Genomic DNA, 26918 nt, shown 5'->3' on the forward strand with positions numbered 1-26918 from the left:
AGATGGGCCATTTCCAGCAGTTGACTATTTCCCCCATGTTTATTTTTCCCCCATTCTGTTCCTCACAAGTTCTTGTCAACTGTGGGAAATAGCCCATCTTGATTATCACTACAAAAGGGTTTTTCTCCCCCGCCCCCTCCTGCTGGTAATAGCTCACCTTAACTGATCACTCTCGTTATAGTGTGTATGATAACATCCATTCTCGTTATAGTGTGTATGATAACACCCATTGTTTCATGTTCTCTATGTATATATCTATATATAGAGCTATATATAGATATAGATATCTTCCTACTGTATTTTCCACTACATGCATCCGATGAAGTGGGTTTTAGCTCACGAAAGCTTATGCGCAAATAAATGCGTTAGTCTCTAAGGTGCCACAAGGACTCCTGTTCTTTTTGCAGATACAGACTAACACGGCTGCTACTCTGAAACAAATGAATCAGACACTGGAGAAGGGGGAGGCTTCCTGAAAAACAGGTTGGAAAATAAGGACAAGAAAACTCAGATTAGAACAGCAATTACTTCTGTAATTTGAATGTTTCTGACATCAAGCAATTCATCTGGATGTTGATTCACAGAAGAAAAAAAAACCAATTTGGATGATTTAGCACTTTTTACCGAAGGTTCACAAAATGCATGACAAAATATTATACACATTTTAAAGATGGGGAACCAGAGATCTCATCTTTTACATCTGTGCACCTACTTGCATATTTAGAGACCTAAAAAAGGGAACTGAGTTTTAGAAGTGCTAAGCACTTGCAACCCTTACTGACTTCAATGCAGTTATACTAGCAATGGATATAGCCCCTTTTATATAGAAATAATAAGCGTATTTTTCCCTAATTTCAAGCTGTTATTGTTACTGGAAAAAAAGGTTGATACATACTGTCAGCAAAATAGATTTCTTGTGTTGCCTGCAAGAAGTCCAGAATGCCATCTGCTTTTTCATATATGTCTTTAAAGTCTGCTCCTTCACTGTTGTCCTTCTCAGGCTGATACGTAAAATCCACACCAGTGGTTTTTGTTAGCAAGCCAGCTGCTCTCATCTTTTCTTTTTGTCGTTTCTTTTTCATTTTCCTCTTTTTGTTTTTGCTTATTTTTCTGCCATCTGTCTGCTGCAGCTGTAAATTATCTTGAAACAGAGTCTCATGCTTCCCAGATTCTGTTTGTTCTCCATGTAAATTATCAGGATTTCCAACACTGTTCTTTCGTTTCGTCCTTCGAATGCGCTTTCTCTTGGGTTGTCCGCAAGAATCCTCCACTGTAGGTTTAAAAGAGGGATATTAACCACTTCCCCCCCCCCAAATTCTGACATATATAGATACCCCTAATCTTACTCTCTTTCCTCAGTGTGGCTTTCAGTATTACGTATCACACTTCTTGAGTCCAATTGGTCCAGAAAAAGAAATGGCCTTACCCACTTTGTCTTTCTAATATCCTGGGACTAACAGAGCTACAACAACACTGCAAACATCTCCTTGAATGCATCAGACAGGAAGGCCAGTGTCTCTCCCCTTCCACTGCTGATGGAGACTTCTTTTCATCCCATTGGTATGAAAGGCCTTAAGACTCATGGCCATATTAAGTATGGCCCTACTCAGGGAAGAGGACAAAAAAGCATCCCACCCTCGCCACGCATGGGGGCACAACATAACGATGGTGAAGCTTCTGCTAGGCTACCACTGGTGGCTGATAACAGAGCCAAGACCCCACCCATCTGAACACCAGCTAGTGGAGCTGATCAAGCACAGAAGAGCATTGTGTGCAATATCCTAAAAATGATTGATGGAGCCTCCTGTATGTTCCAACTGTAGGGCTGTGCCTGAAAGGCACAACTTAGTTCTCAGTCTTCGGCTCTTTCCTCTTCTCCATTTACACCACTGATAGCTTTGGCCTTGGACATCACCTTTATGGGGAAAGACATTTAAGGTAACAATGCCCTTGACTCACAATTGCTGATCTCTCTCACTGCCTCTCTTGTCTGTCATTCCCTGGCTATAACACCATAACTTCCTGACTGTTTCATTTTTTAAAAGGCTGAAATGTCAAGGGGATGAAGTCCCTCCTTTGGCTTTCATGCTCCTTTATTCAGAGCTTAGCTTTGTACCCAAACCAGAACTCTGACATCATCCATAACACCGAACTTGCCTCCTCTCCCACACATCTCCTCAGAATGCAAGTCTTGCCTGTTACTACCCACAGAAGATTGCCAAAATCCACCCTAACGTTGACTGTACTGCTGCTGAAATCCTTATTTATGCCTAAAATATTTTTCTGTCTAATTAACTGCAATTCTCTTTTATGGTCTAATGACATCCTTACTCTCAAACTTCAGGGGGCCCTGAACACTGCTGCCATTCTACTGTCTCACTTCAGAAAGCAAGACCACTTAATCCTTATTATCCTTTATCTTCACATTCTGAATTCAACTGAAAACACAGGTTCTGATTCTCTGTAAGCTAGTTTTACACCAGTGTTACTCTGTTGAAATCAAAGAGTTTCTCTACATCATTACACCAGTGTTATGCTAGTGAATCAGGTCCACACTCTTGGTTGCTCTGCACACTTTGTCCGCTTGCCTCTGACATCCACAATTTGTCTGGCCCTCCAATCTTGGCCTCTATTTTCTCAGTAATTGGGGACTTTTCATTTGTGCTTTCATTCGACTCTTCTGTCTCGAACTCAGTTAGCTCTAGCCACTTTCTCTCTTTTACAACCCTCAATTCCTCTTTAGCTATGGATGACTCACTGCAAAGACATTTTTGATACCTTCTATGAAGGAGGCTGTGGAGCATTTCACATGCATGACATTTGAGCTAAACATCTTTATGTAGGATTTTGACATATGGGATGTAGGAAAAATACAGTCTGTAGTGCTGGTGGAGTAAAATATGAGAGCTAAAGGCAGGGATGAATGGGGGAAGAAAATATAAACAAAGCACCAATGTTGCATTTTAAGATCTACATTGGCCTTGACTGGATTAAGTTGGTAATAATAAGTAAATCCTATGGTAAAATTTGATAACTTTTCTTCTCTGAGATTACTTAACCGTCTCTTTACATAAGCACATCAGTTTCGGCTCATGAAAGCATCTGTAACCTGTTTCAGCTGCCAAATGCTCCAAGACATTTTTAAGACAGCCTGAGACCACTAAGGCTCAGGGCAACAATTTCATACCGTGGAGCAAGGCACCCCCAAAAGGCTTGAAACTGCCAAGAAAATGTCTCAAAAGGGAGGAAAGGGCTTAAGATAATAGAAATTTTGAGTCAAGTCCAAAGGTTTTCCTATCCTTTGTAGCTCAGGACAGCAGGAGGTCTGGAGACAGCAGGGTGAGCAGGCAGAATGAACTGATTCTTCTCATGTATACTGGCTCCCCAATGGTGTACTTCCATTGATTTCAATGGAGTCACACCTGATTTACACCAGTGTAAGTTAGAGCAGAAGCAGAGGCAGCATTTTTATAAGGTGTACTTAGTTCTCTTCATCTTTCTTAAGTTAAGCTTCCTGTCCTCTAGTCATTTCTTGTGGGTCTTTTCTGAACATCTTACAGTGTTTCTACATTTTTCTGGTATTAGAGTTCACAAAAGAACTTGCCACTTTGTTTGATTACTCCATGGTACTCCCTGCTGGCCAATCAGATATTGTACCACTGATATGACGCTCAATGGCAGAAAAAAATCAGTGTTGATAAATGCAAAGTAATGCACACAGCAGGAGGGAATAATTTGAAAAACTCAATACTAGGCTCTTAATGGACTGTATCAACTGAAGAAAAAGACCTGGTCATCAGTGTGGACAGCTCAATGAAGATCTTTGCTCAGTGTGCATCACTGATAAAAATAAATAAATAAGAATGTTAGGATGGATAAGAAATGGGATAGATAATTGTTAGCATATAGGTCTGTTTGTTAGCCTGGGATTGATAGCCTAGTCTTTTGATACTCTTATACCAAGAAGTTGCTGAACCGACTAGAGGGGATGCCATTTTAGATTTGGTCTTGGTGAGTAATGAGGACCTCATAGAGGAAATGGTTGTAGGGGATAATCTTGGCTCAAGTGATCATGAGCTAATTCAGTTCAAACTGAATGGAAGGATTAACAAAAATAAATCTGCAACTAGGGTTTTTGATTTCAAAAGGGCTGACTTTCAAAAATTAAGGAAATTAGTTAGGGAAGTGGATTGGACTGAAGAATTTATGGGTTTAAAGGTAGAGGAGGCCTGGGATTATTTTAAATTAAAGCTGCAGAAGCTATCGGAAGCCTGCATCCCAAGAAAGGGGAAAAAATTCATAGGCAGGAGTTGTAGACCAAGCTGGATGAGCAAGCATCTTAGAGAGGTAATTAAGAAAAAGCAGAAAGCATATAGGGAGTGGAAGAAGGGAGGGATCAGTAAGGAAAGCTACCTTATTGAGGTCAGAATATGTAGGGATAAAGTGAGACAGGCTAAAAGTCAAGTAGAGTTGGACCTTGCAAAGGGAATTAAAACCAATAGTAAAAGGTTCTATAGTCATATAAATAGGAAGAAAACAAAGAAAGAAGAAGTGGGACCGCTAAAAACTGAGGATGGAGTGGAGGTCAAGGATAATCTAGGCATGGCCCAATATCTAAACAAATACTTTGCCTCAGTCTTTAATAAGACTAAAGAGGATCTTAGGGATAATGGTAGCATGATAAATGGGAATGAGGATATGGAGGTAGACATCACCATATCTGAGGTAGAAGCGAAACTCAAACAGCTTAATGGGACTAAATCGGGGGGCCCAGATAATCTTCATCCAAGAATATTAAAAGAATTGGCACAAGAAATTGCAAGCCCATTAGCAAGAATTTTTAATGAATCTGTAAACTCAGGGGTTGTACCGTATGATTGGAGAATTGCTAACATAGTTCCTATTTTTAAGAAAGGGAAAAAAAGTGATCCAAGTAATTATAGGCCTGTTAGTTTGACATCTGTAGTATGCAAGGTCTTGGAAAAAATTTTGAAGGAGAAGGTAGTTAAGGACATTGAAGTCAATGGTAAATGGGACAAAATACAACATGGTTTTACAAAAGGTAGATCGTGCCAAACCAACCTGATCTCCTTCTTTGAGAGAGTAACAGATTTTTTAGATAAAGGAAACGCAGTGGATCTAATTTACTTAGATTTTAGTAAGGCGTTTGATACTGTGCCACATGGGGAATTATTAGTTAAATTGGATAAGATGGGCATCAATAGGAAAATTGAAAGGTGGATAGGGAATTGGTTAAAGGGGAGACTACAACGGGTCCTACTGAAAGGTGAACTGTCAAGTTGGAGGGAGGTTACCAGTGGAGTTCCTCAAGGATCAGTTTTGGGACCAATCTTATTTAATCTTTTTATTACTGACCTGGGCACAAAAAGTGGGAGTGTGCTAATAAAGTTTGCAGATGATACAAAGCTGGGAGGTATTGCTAATTTAGAGAAGGACAGGGATACCCTACAGGAGGATCTGGATGACCTTGTAAACTGGAGTAATAGGAATAGGATGAAATTTAATAGTGAGAAGTGTAAGGTCATGCATTTAGGGATTAATAACAAGAATTTTAGTTATAAGCTAGGGACGCATCAACTAGAAGTAACGGAGGAGGAAAAGGACCTTGGAGTATTGGTTGATCATAGGATGACTATGAGCTGCCAATGTGATATGGCTGTGAAAAAAGCTAATGTCGTCTTGGGATCCATCAGGAGAGGTATTTCCAGTAGGGATAAGGAGGTTTTAGTACCGTTATATAAGGCACTGGTGAGACCTCACCTGGAATACTGTGTGCAGTTCTGGTCTCCCATGTTTAAGAAGGATGAATTCAAACTGGAACAGGTACAGAGAAGGGCTACTAGGATGATCCGAGGAATGGAAAACTTGTCTTATGAAAGGAGACTCAGGGAGCTTGGCTTGTTTAGCCTAACTAAAAGAAGGTTGAGGGGAGATATGATTGCTCTCTATAAATATATCAGAGGGATAAATACCAGAGAGGGAGAGGAATTATTTAAACTCAGTACCAATGTGGACACAAGAACAAATGGATATAAACTGGCCACTAGGAAATTTAGATTAGAAATTAGACGAAGGTTTCTAACCATCAGAGGAGTGAAGTTTTGGAATAGCCTTCCGAGGGAAGTAGTGGGGGCAAAAGATCTATCTTGCTTTAAGATTAAACTCGATAAGTTTATGGAGGAGATGGTATGATGGGATAACATGGTTTTGGTAATTAAATAGTCATGGTAAATAGGCCCAATGGCCTGTGATGGGTTTTTAGATGGGGTAAGATCCAAGTTACCCGGGAAAGAATTTTCTGTAGTATCTGGCTGATGAATCTTGCCCATATGCTCAGGGTTTAGCTGATCGCCATATTTGGGGTCGGGAAGGAATTTTCCTCCAGGGCAGATTGGAAGGCCCTGGAGGTTTTTCGCCTTCCTCTGTAGCATGGGGCACGGGTCACTTGCTGGAGGATTCTCTGCTCCTTGAGGTCTTCAAACTACAATTTGAGGACTTCAATAGCACAGATATAGGTGTGAGGTCTTTTTTTAGGAGTGGTGGGTGAAATTCTGTGGCCTGCATTGTGCAGGAGGTCAGACTAGATGATCATAATGGTCCCTTCTGGCCTAAATATCTATGAATCTATGTGTAAACAAAGGACAAAGACACTGTGATGTTGCTTCTGCCTAGTCAGATGGATCTGTTAGTACAATGGGAATAGATAAAAGCAGTTAAAATGTTACTCAGAGCACACTTTCAGATTGCCTCAACCCCTATCTCAAGGCAAAAATGAAGCAACCAGTCGGGAGGGGCAAAAGGGGGAAGGTATAAAACACTACAAGACCAAAGAAATGCCCGTTAATGACCAGAGCACAACCTCACTCCTTACCCCTCCCATGGGGTAAAAGAAGATGTGGGATGAAGAACCCAAAATGCAACATGACCCTAAATTGTAAGGGGTGGGGCTGTGGGCATGCATTTCCGGTATAATGATGCCTTCTGAGGAGCAGGGGATGAGACACTGGAAAACAAGGCTCTGCAGCGTCAGAGTTATGGAACATGTTTGCTGGAAACTAACCCCAATAAACATTGCATTGTCTACACTTCGGACTCCTGGTCTTCTGCTTTCTGTCTGCATGACAAGAACCAGGGGAGAAGGTGAAGGGAAAGCTCTCTCACAATAATAGTAAAGAAAATATTATAAAGCCATTGTATAAATCAATATCACTTCCTTTTCTGCATTAGTATGTTCAGTTCTTGTCACCCCATTTTCACTAGAATATAGCAGAATAGATGGGAGTTAGGAAATAGCAACAAAAACAATTAAGAGAATGGAAAAATCTGGAGAGAGACTGAAAAGAGTGGGACTATTTATATTACAGCCCAGATGAATAAGAGAGGCTATGATAAAAATATATGAAATAAAGGAATTATAGGGAGAAGAAAAATCATGTTACATAATACAAGAACAAGGGAACATTCAATGAACTTGAAAGATGACAAATTCAGAACCGAGAAAAGTAAATATTTTTTTCCATAAAATGCACTGTGGGCCTGTGGAACTCATTGACACAAGACAATATTGAGGCCATGACCTTGCAAAGATTAAAAAAAGATTAGCTATTTATATGGACAGCAAGAACAACAGAAATATCTAGTTATATTATATAATAGAAATATTAAAAAATAAATAAGAGTATTGGACATTACATAGGCCCTCAGGCTGAGGGTATAAGCCAGCCTCTAACAGCTGTTGGGGTTAGGAAGAATCTCTGTCTGAGGGAAACATTAGCCCACAACTGCCACCACAAGTTTTCTTTCACCTTCACTGAAGCATCTGGTCCTAGGTATTGTTACTGTGCATATGAACTATTGGCCTGTTCCAGTATAGCAGTGGTCTCCAAACTGTGGGGTGCAGAAGTATGTTCGTAAGGGCACAGAGGGGCCTGGGCCAGCCCCCACAGGGGGCGAAGAGGGAGGGCCACCCAGTCCCACTCTGCCTCCAGCCCCAGCTGTGGCCTCCTGCCCCACTCCCGGTCCCCATTGCGGCTCCACTCCCATCCCCAGCTGCAACACTGACCAGGGCTCCCAGCCCTTACCGCGGGCCCCAGCCGTGGCACCACACCTGGCCCTGGCTCCCAACCGTGGCCCTGCTTTTGGCCCCAGCTCCCAACCATGGTTCCCAGGGGGGACACGGACAGGTACCATTATGGGTAATGGGGGGTATGACAGAAAAAGTTTTTGGATCACTGCAGTATAAGAATGCTTATGTCTTTATACTCCTTGCTTGCCCATCAGGATGTGTCATATCACATGCATTGATCCCATACATGAGAAATTTAGGGTCAAATTTTGCCATCTTTACTTACTGACTGATTTCAAAGGGGCTCTCTGAGAAGTAAGATACTACTATTTAAGATGAGTCCAACATATTAGAATCTGACCTCTCCTAATTAGCAAAACTCACCAGCTTGCAATACATATTCAAATTTGTGAGATTCCACTGTAAATTAATTTTGATTGATCCGTTGCACCATATATCAGTTTGTAGAGCTACTTGGATTCTTTGAAAAATTCAAGTGACATAAATTTTGCTCTAATAATAACTTCTTGCTATTGATTCAAGAAGTCTGTTATTTCTGAGATATTAGTATGTTCTAAGAATGTATATTGTATAAGCAATTCTAATAAGAACATGTTAAATGTATAGTTAAATGGAATACAATCATAAAGACATCATAAACACTGCTCCTGTCTGAAATAAAGGGGTCAGATCATTAATATTCATTAGGATGAATGGATCATTTATACAATATTCATACATTTGAAGCCCAGTTTAGGTCTTCACGGAAAAATAGAAATGATTTTAAATAGTAATGCTTTTCTCTTGCATACTGACATTAATTGATATTCTTATGCATCGATCCCCATGGCATCTGGCCACATGACACAATTAAATACAAACTTGCATTTCAACTGTACACACTAGGCCTGACAAATACTCCCCATTTCTGTGTCTTCCCCCTGGCCCAACCATAAGGAGAAATTCATTGACAGCAACTGAAAAGATGTGTCTCGTACTGCCACCTTAATGCCAGCAAACTGTCTCTGGTGAATCAACGCATCTAAATAATCTCCACTGAAACACTTAACTTTCACTCCCACATGGAGACTGAGTAAATGCACAGTAGCTGGCTTCAGTCACTAGGGAAAGAGATGGTGCCTAAGGTAGATGGGTTCTACACCACATAGGGCCAGATTTTTAGGGCACTGAGCACCCGCAGTTCCCACTAACTTGAATTCAAGTTGTGGATGCTCACCACTTCTGAAAATCAGGCCAGAAGACCTTTACAGATTAGAATCAATAGCACCCCAAACTGACAGAAAGACAGTGCAGTGCACAGAGCACAGATTAAGAGATTTTTTTAAAGGCACAAAGAATAGGTACATGCCCACCTCCCACTGGAAATCCTATGTGCCTTTGAAAATCTCCCCTACAGTGTGCTAATGTTGACCCAATCTAGACAGCAGGAAGGTTGCTGTGTTCTTCACTAGCTGAAGCTTCCTAGTGGTTTTCAAAGTAGTGTGCAGTACAACATGGTGATAACAAGGGCATAGAAGACTATGACATGGAAGACAAAGCTGGACATGGTTCAACACAAACTCAAGAGGGTACTGTGATTTTTCTTACTACTTATCCCCCAAAAGATAGCTATGTACAAAAAAAGTAGAGATGGGGAAAGATAAAGAGTCAAGTGTAATGTCTGAAGAAATATAGTTCTTGTACATAACAGGTTTACAAAAAGATTCTTTTAAAATGCATTGGATACCTCAACTGCAGCAGTCAACTTTACCATATTTGCTCAGGGACTTTCTAGCTCACACAATGGGCTTTTTGGAAGATGTCTGTGGTATTTATATTCAGAGAACAGCATTTATCTTCTGTTCAAATGAAATCAGTTGTCTCCGTATTTTCCATGTGTTTTAAGCTCTTTTTTCCCTCCCTGTCACTACATATTTTTCCATGGCGCACCAAGCAGTCACTGAAGATGAATTTCACTTTGGTTTAGGTTGTTTGAGAGAGAAAAAAATATGCTATTTTTGGTGTAACTTAAATTATATCAGCAGGCTGTAACTGGTCCAAGAGAGAAAAAACAGTGGCTAGCAAATGCATTAAGACTTATGGTGCATGGGAAATCATAACAATTCTGAAAAGATCTCAAGAGCATAGCGCTAGACTTTGGTATTTCTAGTCTCTTCATTTTCTGAAACACAGAAAATGCAGCTGTAATGGTTTTACTCATATGTAATTTTGTTGGTGCTGAAGACGACAACAAAAGACTATCAGCTCTACACGGCAAGGACCATTATATCTTAGCACTCCTGTAAAACAAACCGAACAATAATAAAGTAAAAATCTCAACTCTCTATGACAAACTGACTTTTCCATCCTAAAAGATTGAGTAGGCCTCCACCAGACATTCTTCACAGTTTTATAGCGCTGAAGGCCAAAAGGGACCAGTAGATCATCTAGTTCAGGGGTCAGCAACATCTGGCACGCGTGCCAAAGACGGCATGTGAGCCGATTTTTAATGGCATGCTGCTGCCTACCGGATCCCAGCCGCCGGCCCCGCTCAGCGCCCGCTGCCAAACCCTGGCAGGCAGCAGCATGTCGTTAAAAATCCTGCCCACCCTGGCCTGCTCTTCTCCCCCCCCCCACACAGGGGCAGGGTGAAGAAGCTTGTTACTGCCAGCTGCTGCTGCAGGGCAGGCAAGCTCCCCCTCCCCCTGCCGTGCTACCTGCCTGCCCTTCCTCCTCTCCCTCCCTGCTGCTGATCAGCTGATGGCCCTTGCGAGGGAGAGGGAGCAGCAAGAGCGCTCCGGGGAGGAGGTGGAGAAGAGCTGGGGACAGGGCCTTGGGGAAGGTGGGTGGAATCGGGACATATCCCCTCCAGACCCTTGCCATGAGCTGCTCTAGACAGGGGGCTGGGAGCACCCCCACGACCCCAGCCCACACCGCCAGCCCTCTGCTCTGACCCCTGCACCCCCCTCACACACTCCCCAGCATCCTGCCCTGACCCCTGCATACCATGATCCCAGCCCTGACTCCAGCACCCCCCCCATAAATCCAGTCCTCCACACTCCATGCCCTGACTCCTGAACCCCCCTCACACGCCCTCTGCCCTGACTCCTGTACCCTGCTCATACACTCCCAGCCCTCTGCCCTGACCCCTGCACCCCCCACGACCCCAGCCTTGACTCCAGCACCCCCACACATACCCAGCCCCCCCACACCGCATGCCCGGACTCTTGCACCCCCCATATTCTCACCCCCACCGTGAGCACCAAACAGGAGCTCCTACACCCCACCCCATTTCTACCTGCACCCCTTGCACCAAATGGGAGCTGCCCAGGTAAGCACTCCAATCACTCAAACCTCCTGCCCCAACCCTGAGCCCCCTCCCTCATTTTAGCTCCTGGTCAGACCCTACACTTCAACCCCCAGCCTGCTCCTTCACCCCCAGCCCTGTGTACTCCCACCCTCAGCCCAGTGCAAAGAGAGAGGAAGAGAATGGGCTAGAATCAGGGAGAAGGTAGGTACCCACTCTACGTGGGCAGGGCCGGGATGCCAGACCAGCAGCGGGCTGAGCGGAGCCGGCAGCCGGGACCCTGGCTGGCAGGAGCCAGCGGGGATGGAACCCCAGACCGGCAGACTGCCGGTCTGGGGTCCCGGCCCCTGGCCCCACTCAACCCGCTGCTGGTCTGGGGTTCTGGCTGCCAGCCCCTTGCCAGCCAGGGTCCCAGCCGCAGGCCCCTCTCAGCCCACTGCCGGCCTAGGTGAATGGAACCCCAGGTTGGCAGCGGGCTGAGTGGGCCGGCGGCGTAAGATCAGTATTTTAATTTAATTTTAAATGAAGCTTCTTAAACATTTTGAAAACCTTGTTTACCTTACATACATCAATAGTTTAGTTATATAATATACAGACAGAGAGAGAGACCTTCTAAAAAACGTTAAAATGTATTACTGGCATGCGAAACCTTAAATTAAAGTGAATAAATGAAGACTCGGCACACCACTTCTGAAAAGTTGCCGACCTCTGATCTAGTTTCAACTCCTGTATATCACAGGCCACTAAATTTCACCCAGTTACCCTGGTATTGAGCCCAATAATTTGTATGTTTGACTAAAGCATATATTCAGAACGATATCCCACCTCGATATGAAGACAATTCTCTATCTCTTGATGTCAACTTCCCTTGGTAGTTTCTTCGAATGGTTAATCATCCTCACTGCTAAAACTGTGTCCTATTTCTAATTTGAATTTGTCTAGTTTCAGCTCAGTTCATGTTATGTTCTTACTTCATGCAGACATGGGCTGCAGTAATCCACAGGCTGCAGAGAGCTCCTACTAATGAATTTGTTTTCCCTAGTGATATCTATACCCAATACATGAAAGCCCCAATCCAAAGCATCTTGAATCCTACCGACTTCAATAGATTTGCGATCAGGAGTGCTGGTACTTTACATAGGGACATGTGGTTACAGAAAGCTTCTTCACTCAGTCACTGTGGACAACATCACCACCCTGCTTGTCAGCCAGATCTATAATCTGGGTGCCATCTTCAACTCAGATCTCTCTCTAGGTCAGAGGTTCTCACAACAAATTTTTTGGAGGCCTCAGAGTGTGGCCACCATCTTTTACTGGGGGCTGCTCTGACAAACCTGTCTCTCTGTCCCCGCCTCCCGTGGCCCTTCAGCAAGAGCCTGCCCCAGGGAACTTGGATAAGGAATTCACCTGCTGACTGCGGAGTCTCAGGCTCCTGTGTCCTGGCCGGGTGGGAGTGGGGGGACTGCCCAACAAGAGCTGCCTCCGACACCTTGCACGCCGTCCCTATGTGTCTCCAGGGGCGATGCCCGGAGCCCCTGAGGAGGCTGTGCAGTGAGGGCACTGACCCCTGCTGGCAGTGTCAGCACAAACACTAAGGTAGCGCATCTCACTGCCCTTGGTAACAGCTATTCAGGAGCAACAGCTGGACCCTGCAGGTAGTGGTCACTACTTTGCCCCCCCCATAATCTCTGCCTATACTTTGTAGGCTGTCATGGCCCCCAAAAAATCTGCTGGTGGCTGCATTTGAGAAATGCTGCTCTAGGTCCTCATATCCAGGCTACCTCTAAATCTTGTAGATTCTTTCTGAATAACATCTCTAAGACATGGCCTTTCTTTATCCATCCACTCAGCTAAAACTTGCATCCAAGATCTGATTACCTCAAGTCTTGATTACTACACATCCTTTACTCTGGCCTTCACATATACAGTCTTGCCCCAGTCAGATCCATTCAAAATGCTGCTGCAAAGATCTTTTTCCTAACCTGTCACTTTGACCGTGTCACCCCTCTTTTTGCAACTCTCCACAGGCTTCCCCTTCTCCATCGCATCAAACATAAACTGCTTGTCTTACTTTCAAAAGCCCGTCGTAGGCTATCCCCATTCCCCAACTCTACCTATCATTGCTCATTTGCTATTGAGACGTTGATTCCCATCTCCAATCAGCCCAGGATGCCAGCCTCTGTCACCCACTTGTTACATTTTCAGACAAGCACCTTTATGCTTTCTCCCATGTTGCTCCTCACTCTTGGGAGGAGCACCCTATAAACATCCACAAAACAAATTCATTATCCTCATTCAAAACTCTCTTTTGCCATGATGCCTACAAAAATCTGACAACAGTTAGGCTGCTGGGGTGCAGAGACAACAGCCTATCATGCTGACCAATGCCGGCCTCATCGTCTCCTTGTAGTCTCCTGTCAGTCTGTCTCCATCTGTTATCTCTTGGCTTACACTTAGATTGTAAGCTCTTTCGGGGAGGGAATGTATTTTTCCTCTGTATTTATACAGTGCTTGGCACAAAGGAGTCCTAGCGCACGATTAGAGCTCCTAGGTGCTACAATAATATAAATAATACAATTAAAAAAATAGGAATGGCTCTTGGAGCTATGACAACTCAATGGCTTGTTTTTTAAACATAAGTATCTTGAATGCTTAATGATCTCTATCAATTTTTACTTTAAATTCCATTTTATGCATTTTGACTTTTCTTGACTGACTTCCAACCAGGACCTTTCAGTCAGCCACCTTCACATTTAGACTTTAACCAGCACTTCCTACATTTTCTCATTGGAGTTCCCCAACACCATTTGTAATGACTATTTTGACAAAAAGGGGATGTCTACACTGCAAGTTGAAGGTGTAACTGTAGCATAGGTTGGCATACTTGTGCTAACTTTCCTGTAGCTAGCACAGATAACGATAGTACTGAAGACATGCAAAAACAACGAGGAGTCCTTGTGGCACCTTAGAGACCAACACATTTATTTGGGCATAAGCTTTCATGGGCTAGAACCCACTTCATCAGATGCATGGAGTGGAAAATACAGGAGCAGGTATAAGTACATGAAAAGATGGGAGTTGCCTTACCAAGTGTGAAGTCAGTCTAACGAGACAATTCAATTAACAGTAGGATACCAAGGGAGGAAAAATAACTTTTGTAGTTGTAATGAGAGTGGCCCATAGTGACATGGTGGCACAGATTTCAGCACAGGCTAGCAGCCCCAGTAGAAGCCTACCTAAGATCCTGAATACTTAGTTGGGTTGCTAGTCTGTGCTGTGCCGCCACGTCTTCACTGCTATTGTTATCCTTGCTAACTAGATCAAAGCTAGCATGGATTTGCCTACCCATGTTACAATTACACCTTAATTTGTGGTGAAGACAGACTCTTAGAGCAAAAAAAGTAGGCAGATCTAAAGATTCACAATCTGGGGAGAATTGGCAATGAAAGTTAAAGCCAGGTTTCTATGACAATTATTATCCTTTTTTTAGGGCTACTGAATCAGAAATGCTGTAAAGGTACCAAGCTGTGAGTGCCCACGGAACTTTTACAACTTAGCAGCTGCAGAGCTTAATTGCTGTTAAACAGGGAGATTCTTTTCTTAATAAGATTGTGTTCTTGTATTTGAACTGAAAGTATCATCAGGTTTGTGTGGTTGCTGGGAGTTTCCCCCCCCCCATAATTTATATGAATAAAACTGAAGACATTTTAAACATTTCAAACCACACATTTTCAATACAATCAATCTAATTTTCTTCTAGTTTTGTAGGCCACAGATTAACATTTCACAGAGTCGTCTTCACAATCATTTTTTCAGATTTGGTCTTCAATGAATTGTAAGTTTAAAGAACCCAAAGGGCTCCCATTTCCTCAGAAAAATAAAACAGAAGTTATGAGAAAAGCCAGAATATTAAAACACTTAAGCAGCATTTAAAATCTGCATTTTCAGTTAGTCACGATAAATTGATGTAGGCTATAAGGCCTAATTTGGACTAATCAATTACAGACTATTAAACGACAAGTGATTTAATGGGAAAAAATGTGATATTTATTTTAATTCCTAACAATTAATAGTATGAAGAACAGAAATTTAGTTGCAATTTGAAAATGGACTTCTGAAAGACCAAAATGATATAGATGAACACGGAAACTCTGCCCTAACTTATCTATTTTAGTTAACATGCTTATCAGATATTTAAATATTTTAAAATCTTCTTTAATTTACTGCATTGTACTAAACTCTACTGATTTTTTAAATTTCTGACAGCATGCCTGATTGTTAGTTATGGTGTAACCTTGTTTATGATGTAGTTCCTAAGGCTACAATTAGTAATTTTTAGCTGCCAGTATAGCCATTTTTAAAAGAGTGGAGAATGAAGTCTAATGAAGTATTATAAGGAATGCAAAGCTTTGGAGTATTTTTATTTTTCAGTATCTCCTCCAGAGGGGTTGTTTTGTACTGTTAATTCAGATTTAGATTAAAATTTGTACACACATAAAATAGTGGATGAAAACAGGTATGCTTCAAGGTGCCAGCTATTTCCTAACACTGGATATTCAAAGTTCATTTTGTTTATTAAATGGCTTAAAACGTATAGTTAAGTTAGAAACTTCTTAATGTAAGCAATAAGGCCTGGGGGGCAGGGGGGGGAGTTAAATCGGTCTAAGTTATGCAACTTCAGCTACGAAAATAGCGTAGCTGAAGTCGACATACTTAGAACTACTTACCGCGGTGTCTTCACTGCGGTAAGTCGACTGCTGCCACTCCCCCATCGACTCTGCCTATGCTTCTCGCTCCGGTGGAGTACCGGAGTTGACGGGAGAGCACTCGGTGGTCGATTTATCGCATCTAGTAGACCCCTGGTGGATCGATCGCTCCAGAGGTAAGTGTAAACATGCCCTAAGACATGGATGAGGAGGCACAATGCTACATTAACTACACCCCAGGTGTATTCTGAGAAACGGAATGAAGAACATCCTGGACAGGTCCTCCAGTGGTGTAAACTGGCATAGCACCAATTTATGTCAACAGACCTATGTTAATTTACAAGCAACTGAGGATCCGGCTCAAGAAACTTCCCCATTGATTTAAATTTGTTATGAAATGTACACATTTGTAATTTTTTTAAACAACAAATTATTTTAACAAATATGTGGATTCTAGTCAGGGATATACCATAAATACCCCGTGTAAAATGCTACTGTGGTGATCTGGAGTTGGGAGTGCTCAGTACTTTGAAAAATTAGTCCCAAGGTTGGGCATCCAAACACAGAAGCACCTAAAGTTAGCAGTTTCTTGGAAGTTTTGACCTACGGGTCTTGAGTCTGCCACGTGCAGTGCACCCTTAACTCCCATTTACTTCAGGGGGAGCTGGGGTTGCTCAGCACCTCTTCCTTTAAACACAAAGGACATGGACTTTATTATCTCAGTTCAGTGATATGGCACCATCAGTGAAATAAGATCCCTGCTGTAATAAGGAAAAATACACAAACCTCTCTGCACTTTACATTATACTTCATATAAGCCCAAAAATACGGCATCTGCATCCAAAATAAAGCTTTTCACATTACATATTTAACACCATAAACCAAGATTAGTGGTGATGCTATTGCTTTTGTTATTTGCTGGAGCATTGCCCAGCATCTTTATAGACTGAAAATGTGTCATCTTTTTCACTTCATACAATTTCAACTATCACTGGCCATATAATTTTTACAAGCATGCACAGTAATTCTTTTCACTTTTCTGATATTCTGTCTACATAGGTATTTATAAAGTGCCAATTACTGAAATATCTGAATACTTCACAAGCTTTAATGAATTAATTTATTCTCCCAGCTGGCTCATGATTTAAGGAAATATTGTTATCCCCATTAGGAGGGAATCAGAGCCTGCAGACAAGATGGGCAGGTGGAATGACTAATTTAAGAATCCTGCGTCACGGCCTGGTTTTTCCAGAGCTCTGAGCCGCTTGTTGGCTGTGGGTGAGCGTCAGGACTTAGGCAGCTTTGTGCATGCCTACCAGCAGAAACTTAGGCAACAGCTAAGCAGTGGCTTTGAGAAAAGACTCATTGCCTAAGTATCTTTGTGAATTTGGCCCTTGATCTCTCACCACTGAAGCCAATGGCAGGTTTGTCATTAACATCAATGGGCATATGATCAGACCCTGATTGACTTGCTCAAGATCAGACAGGAAGTCAGGGGTAGAGCTGAGAATGGAACCCAGCCCTCCCAAGTCTCAGTCCATTCTTCCTCTCCATATTTGCACACACAGAGCTGGAGATTTGGGGTGACAGACACTGATATGTGAGAAGATTTGGTACCAGAGAAACAAGGATCTAATTTTCTTAAATGTTTTACTGTATGTGTGTGTGTGTAGCTTGGGAAGCATGCATTTTGTAGGGAGTACCTTGAGCTAGATCTGATTCTCTCATTGTGTGTACCATTCAGTATGCAGTTAGTTAATCGTAAAGACTTCTTTAGTGATAGGGAAGAACACAAGCTTCAGAGGAAATCACAATTCCTCTGGTTTAATTTTAGTCAGATTTCTTCCAATCTGAAAACAAACAGAAAATGGTCAAAGACAGCCAAAAACTGAAAGATGATTTGATCTCGATACACCAAGACAGCAGACCAGAGTGTTTCTTCTAGCATTTACCCATCAATCCTTTTGGATTATGGTGGATTACAGTATTTGATTGGTATCAAATTACAACTGCCAAAGTCCATTATTTAGAAGATATAAAACCTTTACCTTGCATCATTTATTGTACAATATCAAAATATAAGGACATGAATGGGGAACCAGGCAGTCTTCATGTGTTTTATACCTTTATTTACCTAAATGCCAAACTGAGAAACGGATGAAGTTTTCATTATCTATATTGGTGAATCATTAATAAGCAGTCTGTTATCTACATTAGGTACAAAAATACAGAATGTAGTTAGGTGGCTGGAGGTCTGCACCCAGTGTCAAGATTGCCTTATGGCAGCTTACAAGTGTGTTACTTAACATAGTGAGAAGGGAACTCTCTCTCTTTCATCCTTCCTGACCTTTCAGCAATGTTTAATACTGTGTGCCACAACAGACTGATGTAGTGATTGTGACAGCAAGTAAATTTGGCTGACACTGTTCTGACCTCCTTCTCACCTTATCTGCTTATAGATTGTTAGTTTCTATGGGTAGCTTCTCATCCGATCTCTGTTACTAGATTTGGAATTCCCCTTTGCTATACGAGTTTGTTAGCATTTATATGCTACCTCTATCATTCATTATTCACCATTAAAATAAGCGTGGGCATTTTTTGCTGATGTCACCCAGTTACATTACTGTTTTACTGTTCCAGTGGTGAGTAGAAGTATGGGACATTACAAATAAGCTGATGATCAATATTGTTAAAACATTTTAAAAAATCCCAGCAATTTAACACCCCAATTTAACACATTGTAGGAGGTGTCTGTTGTCCTATCCCTGCCCAAACATCTTGGAGTCCTTTTTCCTTCTTGTTTATCATTTGACATTATTCTTTCAACACTGGAATGAAAAGTGTAGGGGTTTCCTGATTTCCAGAAAATATGAAGACTTTCAGAATTGCTCCAGTAGTATGATATTCAGAACTGTCAGGACTTCATTACAACTCAAGTAGGGCACCTCTAACTTGATTTTCAACGAAGCTACACATGTTCAGAGTGGTGCTAGGGTTACAAATCACATTACTGATGTGCTGTTGTATCTGCAATGGCTTTGTGCCAAACATTTTAATCTGACAATTTCCAGAGCCTGGGATCTTCTTAGAGAACAAAGCTTTTTACGCCTTGTGACTCCACTTACACCCTCTTGTCTCTCTGATTTGACTGACATCTATTTTTGAGAAAGCGTTTATTCGCACTGCACTTAAATTGCACAACTCAAATCTGACAATTTAGGGCAGCCAGATCCTAGGAAGTTTTTAAGAATCAGTGACTGTAGACATACAGTAGTGAAACATCTGCACAGAAGGCTTTGCAAACAAGACAGTATTTGTACCACCTTACCTTACTGTTTACATGGAAAGGGAGCCTTGCATGGGTGGGATTCTGGTGACCTCAGAGACTAATTCTCTTCTGCTGTAACACAGAGGCAGATGACATATCCTGAGGCTCTTGGCTTAGTTGTGAGGAGCTGGAGACATGGGAACAGATCTTCAGTTGGTATAAATGGTTGTAACTCCATTGAAGTCAAAGAAACTATGACCATTTTACACCAGATGAAGAGCTGTCCCATGGTGCTATCACTGAAGCGGTCTTTCACTAGACTTCACTTCTGTTTTTGATTTATTGTAGACTTTTTTAAGCTTAAAAAAGTAAGAACTGTTATAGCAGATTAGACCAATGGTCCATCTAGCTCAGACCAGTGGTCCATCTAGTGGTATCCTTGCTCTGATGGAAGCCAGCCAAGGTGCTTCTATAATAAAGTTTTATATACCTTATATATTTTATTCATCTCTTGTAATTGTGGATGTTCCCATCCACACATCTAATCATGTTTTTAATTCTGCTAAACTCTTGCCTCAAAAACAGCTGTAGCAGTGAGTTTTAAAGGTAAATTATGCAGGGGATAAAAAATTGCTTTTTTTTTCAGTTTTAAATTTTTGTAGAGACTTGGGAGGTGAAAAGGATTCAGTTTCTTGTGACATTCACCTTTTTTTTTTTTTTTTAATTTTATATATGAGGATATACAGCCAGTCTACTGGATGTATATATTTTTTAATAAATAAAAGGATTGATTTTTTTAAAACACAAGTACAATATTCATAGGGCCTTTCATGTTCAGTTTTTATTTAATTTAATTTTCCCCCAGGGATTTATGAATGTTTATTACAACAACAACAAAAACAGCTGAAAATTGGTTCAAAAAACTATTAATTTTTCTGGGTAAATACTGGGGTTTATTTTGGTGGACGGAAGGATAGGGAAAAAGTATGCAGTAAATTAATGCTTTGATGAATGGAATACAATGTGGTTTGCTGCAGAACTAAGACAGAACTCAAAAAACAATGCCACCTCTGAGTTTAAGAAAACAATATATTTCTAATCCCCAAATAAACCTTTTCATTTGAATAAACAGTTTACTTTTGTAGACTTAAAACTATTAGCCTATAAATATTTACATTTAATAATTGGGCCCAATATTTTAAAATATTTATAAACGTTCACTAGCTTACGCGAAGTCTTTCAGTGCAATTTCCAAAAGCCCTGCGAAGTGCAGGCTCGCAGCAATCTTTTCATTCTCCCAGTTTTGGATGTAGCCGAATTTTGAAAATACTCTCTCCACATCAGCTGAGCCAGCTTGACATGTATACGTGGTCGGCGTGAGATTTACCAATACGTTCAGATGAGCACACACGCTTCAGAGCTTGAGTGGGGGAGAGATTTGAGTTTGTCAAGGCCTGTGCCTATGGGACTATGTTACATGCTGGAGTGTATGTACCTCCTGAAAAATCGTGCAAGCAAGTGACCCGAGTGATTCACTGCAGTGTGTGGCTGTGAGCTCCCTGGAGACAGCAGCAATATCACTGACCTTAGTATGGCCATGACTGAGAATGAGGGCCAGCTGATGGAGAGAAAAAGCAGATATGCTTCCCCCTAGGTTGGCTATGCAGCTGGGACGAGACAAGAACAAAGGAGGTTGTAAATTATAGTGCTCAACTTCTCTCAGTCACTGAAAGAAAGACATACTACTCATGACACCAGGCAAGCAACTGTCCCTTTTTCATCATCTTGTGCTCTCGCTGCTAAAAGAGGGCTTCCATTGTACTAACAAGCTATATGACAGCACAAAAACCAACAGATCAGGTTCACCAACAGAATTCACATGGTAGAAATGCGCAGTTTCACTATAAGTGGGTTTTCCTATATAGTCTGTATTGTACCTTTAAAAGAAGGAAAGTGTATTACAAAATTTCCATATATTTGACCTAAAAAGACAAATGATACACTGAAAGTTTACACAACCCATGATATTTCAGCAAGGACTGTTTCATTTTGATATGTGCATATTTAAACTAGTGCTAAAAAGAATTTTAAAAAGCACAAAAATACTGTAGCTATGGAGCTAGAGCAGGGGTGGCCAACCTGAACCTGAGAAGGAGCCAGAATTTACCAATGTAATTGCCAAGGAGCCATAGTAATACGTCAACAGCCCCCCATCAGGTCCCACCCTCCAGCCCCCAACGCCTCCTGCCTGTCGCAATCAGCTGCTTCGCATGCACAGGAGGCTCTGTGAGGGAGGGGAAGGAGCAAGGGCATGGCAGGCTTGGGGGAAGGGGTGGAGTGGGGGCAGGGCCTGGGGCAGAGCAGGGGGTTGAGCAGTGAGCACCTCCCGGGACACTGGAAAGTTAGCATCTGTAGCTTCAGCCCCGGAGTCAGTGCCTAGGCAAGGAACTGCATATTAACTCTGAAAAGCCACATGCAGCTCTGGAGCCACAGGTTGGCCACCGCTGAACTAGAGGAATAGAACTGTTACCAGTCACACTATTGCACATTCAAGTCAGTTACACATTAAAGCTTTGCTTAGATTAACATATGGAGAAGTATTTTAGTTATTACAGATAAGTAATGCTTAGAATGAAGCTGTGTGTAAAAGAACAATGCTTAGAATGGCAACAGCAGCTCTACATAAACTTCATAAACTTTGAGAAGGCTTTTGATAGCTTTCACAGGACCAGCCTATGGCTCATTCTGTGGGCACATGAAATCCCTCTCCGTATAATCAACACCATCAAAAGCTTTTATTTCAATTTTACATGCAGTGCTGATCACAGTGAGCTCAGTTTTGAAGTCAAAACATGAGTACATCAGGGGTGTGTCATGTCTGCAATCCTCTTCAACATTGCCATTGACTGGGTAATGCAGCGTACAACAGAAGACATGCCAAGAGGGATTAAATGGACACCCTTCTCATCCCTTGAAGACCTGGACTTTGCAGATGATCTCACTTGGCTTTCCTACCACATACCCAACACCATATACAAGAAAAAACAACTCGACTCAATGCATTCAGCCAGAAAACTGGACTGAAAATCAATCTCAATAAGACAGATATCATGACCTTTAAAAGGATGGTCGAACAAGCCAGGACATCTGGATCAAAATCAATACAGCCAGGAACACCTTCAGGAGCTTAAATACAGTCTGGAAATCATCAAAATACACCACCAAAACCAAACTCAAGATTTATCAGAATTGCGTACTTTCAACATTCCTTTACAGTACAGAATGCTGGGAAATGAGAAAGAATGACACATTCAAACTGTCTTCATTTCATACAACCCACCTCAGAAAAATCCTCCATGTCTTTTGGTCCATAACAATCTCAAACCCAGATCTACTGATACAATGGAACCAAGAGGGTATGAGCACCATCATTGTCAGGAGGAGGTGGAGATGGATTAGCCATGTGCTTCAGATGGAAACTGATTCCATCACCAGAGTAGCAATAAGATGGACACCTGAAGACAAGCAAAAATGAGGCCACCCAAAAACAACATGGCAAAGAGCTGTGGAAGCTGAGCTGAAAAACCTGGGGCACAGCTGGGGAACCATTGAAACTCGCCAGAAACAGACAGAAGTGGAGGAGCTTTGTTGCTGCCCTAAAATGCCAGAGGTGTAATGGGAACATGATGATGATGACACTAGTTCTTGTGTACTTTGTACAAAAATAAAAGCAAAGCTTCACTAGGACAAGTCCACCTTCAAGGCACCAGCTACACACGTTGTGTCCCAACTCAGACATGAAGGAAGAGGAAGGATGGTTCAGTGGTTAGGGGACTGGCCAGTTTGTAGGAGACCTTGGTTCAATTCCCTGCTCTACCATGGACTTCCTATGTGACTTTAGGTAAGTCACTTAGCTTCTTTACGTCTCAGTTCCGCATCTGTAAAATGGGGATAATAATGCTTCCCTACCTAACAGGAATGCTGTGAGGATAAATACATTAAAAGATAATGAAGAGCTTTGAGATCTACTCATTAGAAGTGCTACATAAGAAATAGGATTTATTATTAATAATGTAGGCAGCAACAATTGCTGTCTTCCTCTCTGTACTGCTTTATCATCACACTACTCCAATTTCTGTACACCAACTCCCTCTCCAATACTAGCAGATATTATAGGGCTCTTTAGTCTAGTGGAGAAAGGTATAACAAGATCCAATGGCTGAATGCTGAAGTACATAAATTCAAATTAGAAATAAGGCTAAAAATTTTAAACATTGAGGGTGATTAATTATTGGAAAAAACTACCGAGAGAAGTGGTGAATGCTCCATCACATGATGTCTTCAAATCAAAACTGGATGTCCTTCTAGAAGACATGCTTTAGCTAAATTAGAGCTGGTCGGGAATTTCCTGACAAAACAGTTTTTATCACAGAACACAAGAATCAAAACTCTTCCCTGAAATGTATCAATTTAGACAACATTTTTGTCAGGAAAGTTTCTCAGGTCCAGGATGGAATTTCTGGTCAAAATCAGAGAAAGAGACATACACCCCATAATGGCCAAGTGGTCAGGGCACTTGTCTGGGAGACACATGTTCAAGTCCTTGTTCCAATTCAGGCAAAATGGGGACCTGAAACTGAGACCCCCACATCTGAGGTGCCTATTTAACCACTGGACTATTGAGGAGAAAAGGAGTCTCTCTCACATTCACATAGAGAGAGCGATGTTGACATCACAAATATTTGTGTAGGATGGGAAAACCTTTTCCAATCCAGCTCTAAACTGAACACAAGTCAGTTACTGCACTCAGCAGAAGGGTAATCAGATGAAATTTAATGTCCTATGACATATGGGGAGGTCAGATTAAATGAGCTAATAGTGCCTTCTGGCCTTAAACTCTATGAATACATACAGATGATCCATAAAACATTGCAAGGCTAGATTTGAAGCTGCCTCAGTTGTTTGAGACAATGACATGAAATGCATTTGGCTAAATGTCCTAACTCATGATATATTTGGGATGGATAGAAATACACATTTATTAAGTGCTTATTAAGAAGATGAAATGCTGGCTGACCAGGTCATATTAGCAAAAAGAAAAGGAGTACTTGTGGCACCTTAGAAACTAACCAATTTATTTGAGCATGAGCTTTCGTGAGCTACAGCTCACTTCATCGGATGCATACTGTGGAAACTGCAGAAGACATTATATACACAGAGACCATGAAACAATACCTCCTCCCACCCCACTCTCCTGCTGGTAATAGCTTATCCAAAGTGACCACTCTCCTTACAATGCGTATGAAAATCAAGGTGGGCCATTTCCAGCACAAATCCAGGGTTTCAGACTCCAGCGAGAAACTGCTGAATTGGAATTCATTTGCAAATTGGATACTATTAATTCAGGATTAAATAGAGACTGGGAGTGGCTAAGTCATTATGCAAGGTAGCCTATTTCCCCTTGTTTTTTCCTACCTCCCCCCCCCCCGACGTTAAATTTGGATTTATGCTGGAAATGGCCCACCTTGATAATCACACACATTTTAAGGAGAGTGGTCAGTTTGGATGAGCTATTACCAGCAGGAGAGTGAGTTTGTGTGTGTATGGGGGTGGGGGGGTGAGAAAACCTGGATTTGTGCTGGAAATGGCCCACCTTGATTATCATGCACATTGTAGGGAGAGTGGTCACTTTGGATAAGCTATTACCAGCAGGAGAGTGAGTTTGTGTGTGTGATTGTTGGAGGGGGGGTGCGGGGTGAGAAAACCTGGATTTGTCTGGAAATGGCCCAACTTGATTATCATACACATTGTAAGGAGAGTGATCACCTTAGATAAGCTATTACCAGCAGGAGAGTGGGATGGGAGGAGGTATTGTTTCATGGTCTCTGTGTATATAATGTCTTCTGCAGTTTCCACAGTATGCATCCGATGAAGTGAGCTGTAGCTCACGAAAGCTTATGCTCAAATAAATTGGTTAGTTTCTAAGGTGCCACAAGTACTCCTTTTCTTTTTGCGAATACAGACTAACACGGCTGTTACTCTGAAACACCTGTTCTGTTCATACCCTTTGGGGCACCTGGCATTGGCCACTGTCGGAAGACAGGATATCGGGCTTGATGGACCTTTGGTCTGACCAATATGGATTCAAAGGAAAATCCTGTATCTCTGCACTGTTTACATTCTAATAGGGCAGAACAAGTGATCGAGAAGATGGAGATCCCCAGAATTATTCTGGGTAGCCTTGAAAGATGTTTGGAAAATTGTCAGTTTATTATATCACTGCCACCATTTGGAGTTACAAACTGTGACTCACCTGTGCATATAGTTTGCCCGCTTTAACCTCTCAATAACTCTAATTTCCTTTTCTTAGTTAATAAATCTATCATTTGGGATGTCAGTCCTTGTTTTCCGACTGTCTGCTCTGAGACAGGCACTCTCAGTTTTGAGCCACTCCAGACAACGTGACAAAAGGTACAAACCATTAGAAGTTAATAGAAACTACTTGTGCCTTTGCTATATTATCACTCTATTGTTCAAGCTCTAGTATGAAAATCTTTTCTTAATTTTATATCTGACATGTTGACAGTGTAATTGTTATGTCAGAAATACCAGAAATACAACAGAACAACAATACACATTCGTTTCTGTGTATTGGGGATTAAACACGCTGTACCGGAACACGGATACCTGATCCAGTGTTCCATCTGAACTTTCCCAAACCTACGCTACCTCCTCTCTCCTTCTCTATTAAAGTGTCATAGATGCAGCTTTTTAGTAAATAACCACCAGTGAAATATTTCTAGGAAACTTCAATCCCCTAGTATTATTTTGGTGGAGGCCTGGTATCTCTGCCCTAAGGAAGCATCTAGTTCCATAAAGCAGGTTCATAATGGCTAGAAAAGCAACATACAGTAGAATCTCACAGTTACGAACACCTCGGGAATGGAGGTTGTTCGTAATTCTGAAATATTCCTAACTCTGAACAAAACATTATGGTTATTCTTTCAAAAGTTTACAACTGAACATTGACTTAATACAGCTTTGAAACTTTACTATGCAAAAGAAAAATGTTGCTTTTAACTATCTTAATTTAAATGAAACAAGCACAGAAACAGTTTCGTTACCATGTCAAATTTTTTTTTAAACTTTCCTTTTATTTTTAATAGTTTACATTTAACACAGTACTGTATTGTATTTCCTTTTTTTGTCTCTGCTTCTGCCTGATTGTGTATTTCCAGTTCCAAATGAGGTGTGTGGTTGACTGATCAGTTTAACTCTGGTGTTCATAACTCTGAGATTCTACTGTATTTCTCACATGGCCTCAGCAAAAGCAGTAGACACACATTTTTCCAGGCGAAACTGCAAGGAAGCTCTTGCCAACAACCATCAACTAAGCAGGAAAGTAAGGAGTTACTCGGGAAGGTAACTTGATCCTTATTTATAAGGTATATGAGCAAACCTGGTTAGAATTAATGAAAGACTTAACTAGGTCATTAGATTGATTGAGCTAAGACAGACTCAGATCTGAACTTCCTAGCATTACTCAAATTC

At 41.6% G+C, this 26918-nt stretch overlaps 1 protein-coding gene across 1 annotated transcript in view; it reads right to left on the bottom strand.

Annotated features, from left to right (window-relative positions):
- ERICH1 (glutamate rich 1) overlaps nt 1-26918 on the bottom strand; it is a 115802-nt gene that overhangs the window by 14057 nt on the left and 74827 nt on the right. The window contains exon 4 of the mRNA XM_084623151.1: nt 896-1270. Coding sequence (XP_084479277.1) covers nt 896-1270 — 375 coding nt within the window. The remainder of the gene's footprint in view (nt 1-895; nt 1271-26918) is intronic.

Source organism: Lepidochelys olivacea (genome assembly GCF_965140295.1).
Source record: "Lepidochelys olivacea isolate rLepOli2 genome assembly, chromosome: 3".
In the NCBI taxonomy this organism is placed as follows: Eukaryota; Metazoa; Chordata; order Testudines; family Cheloniidae; genus Lepidochelys; species Lepidochelys olivacea.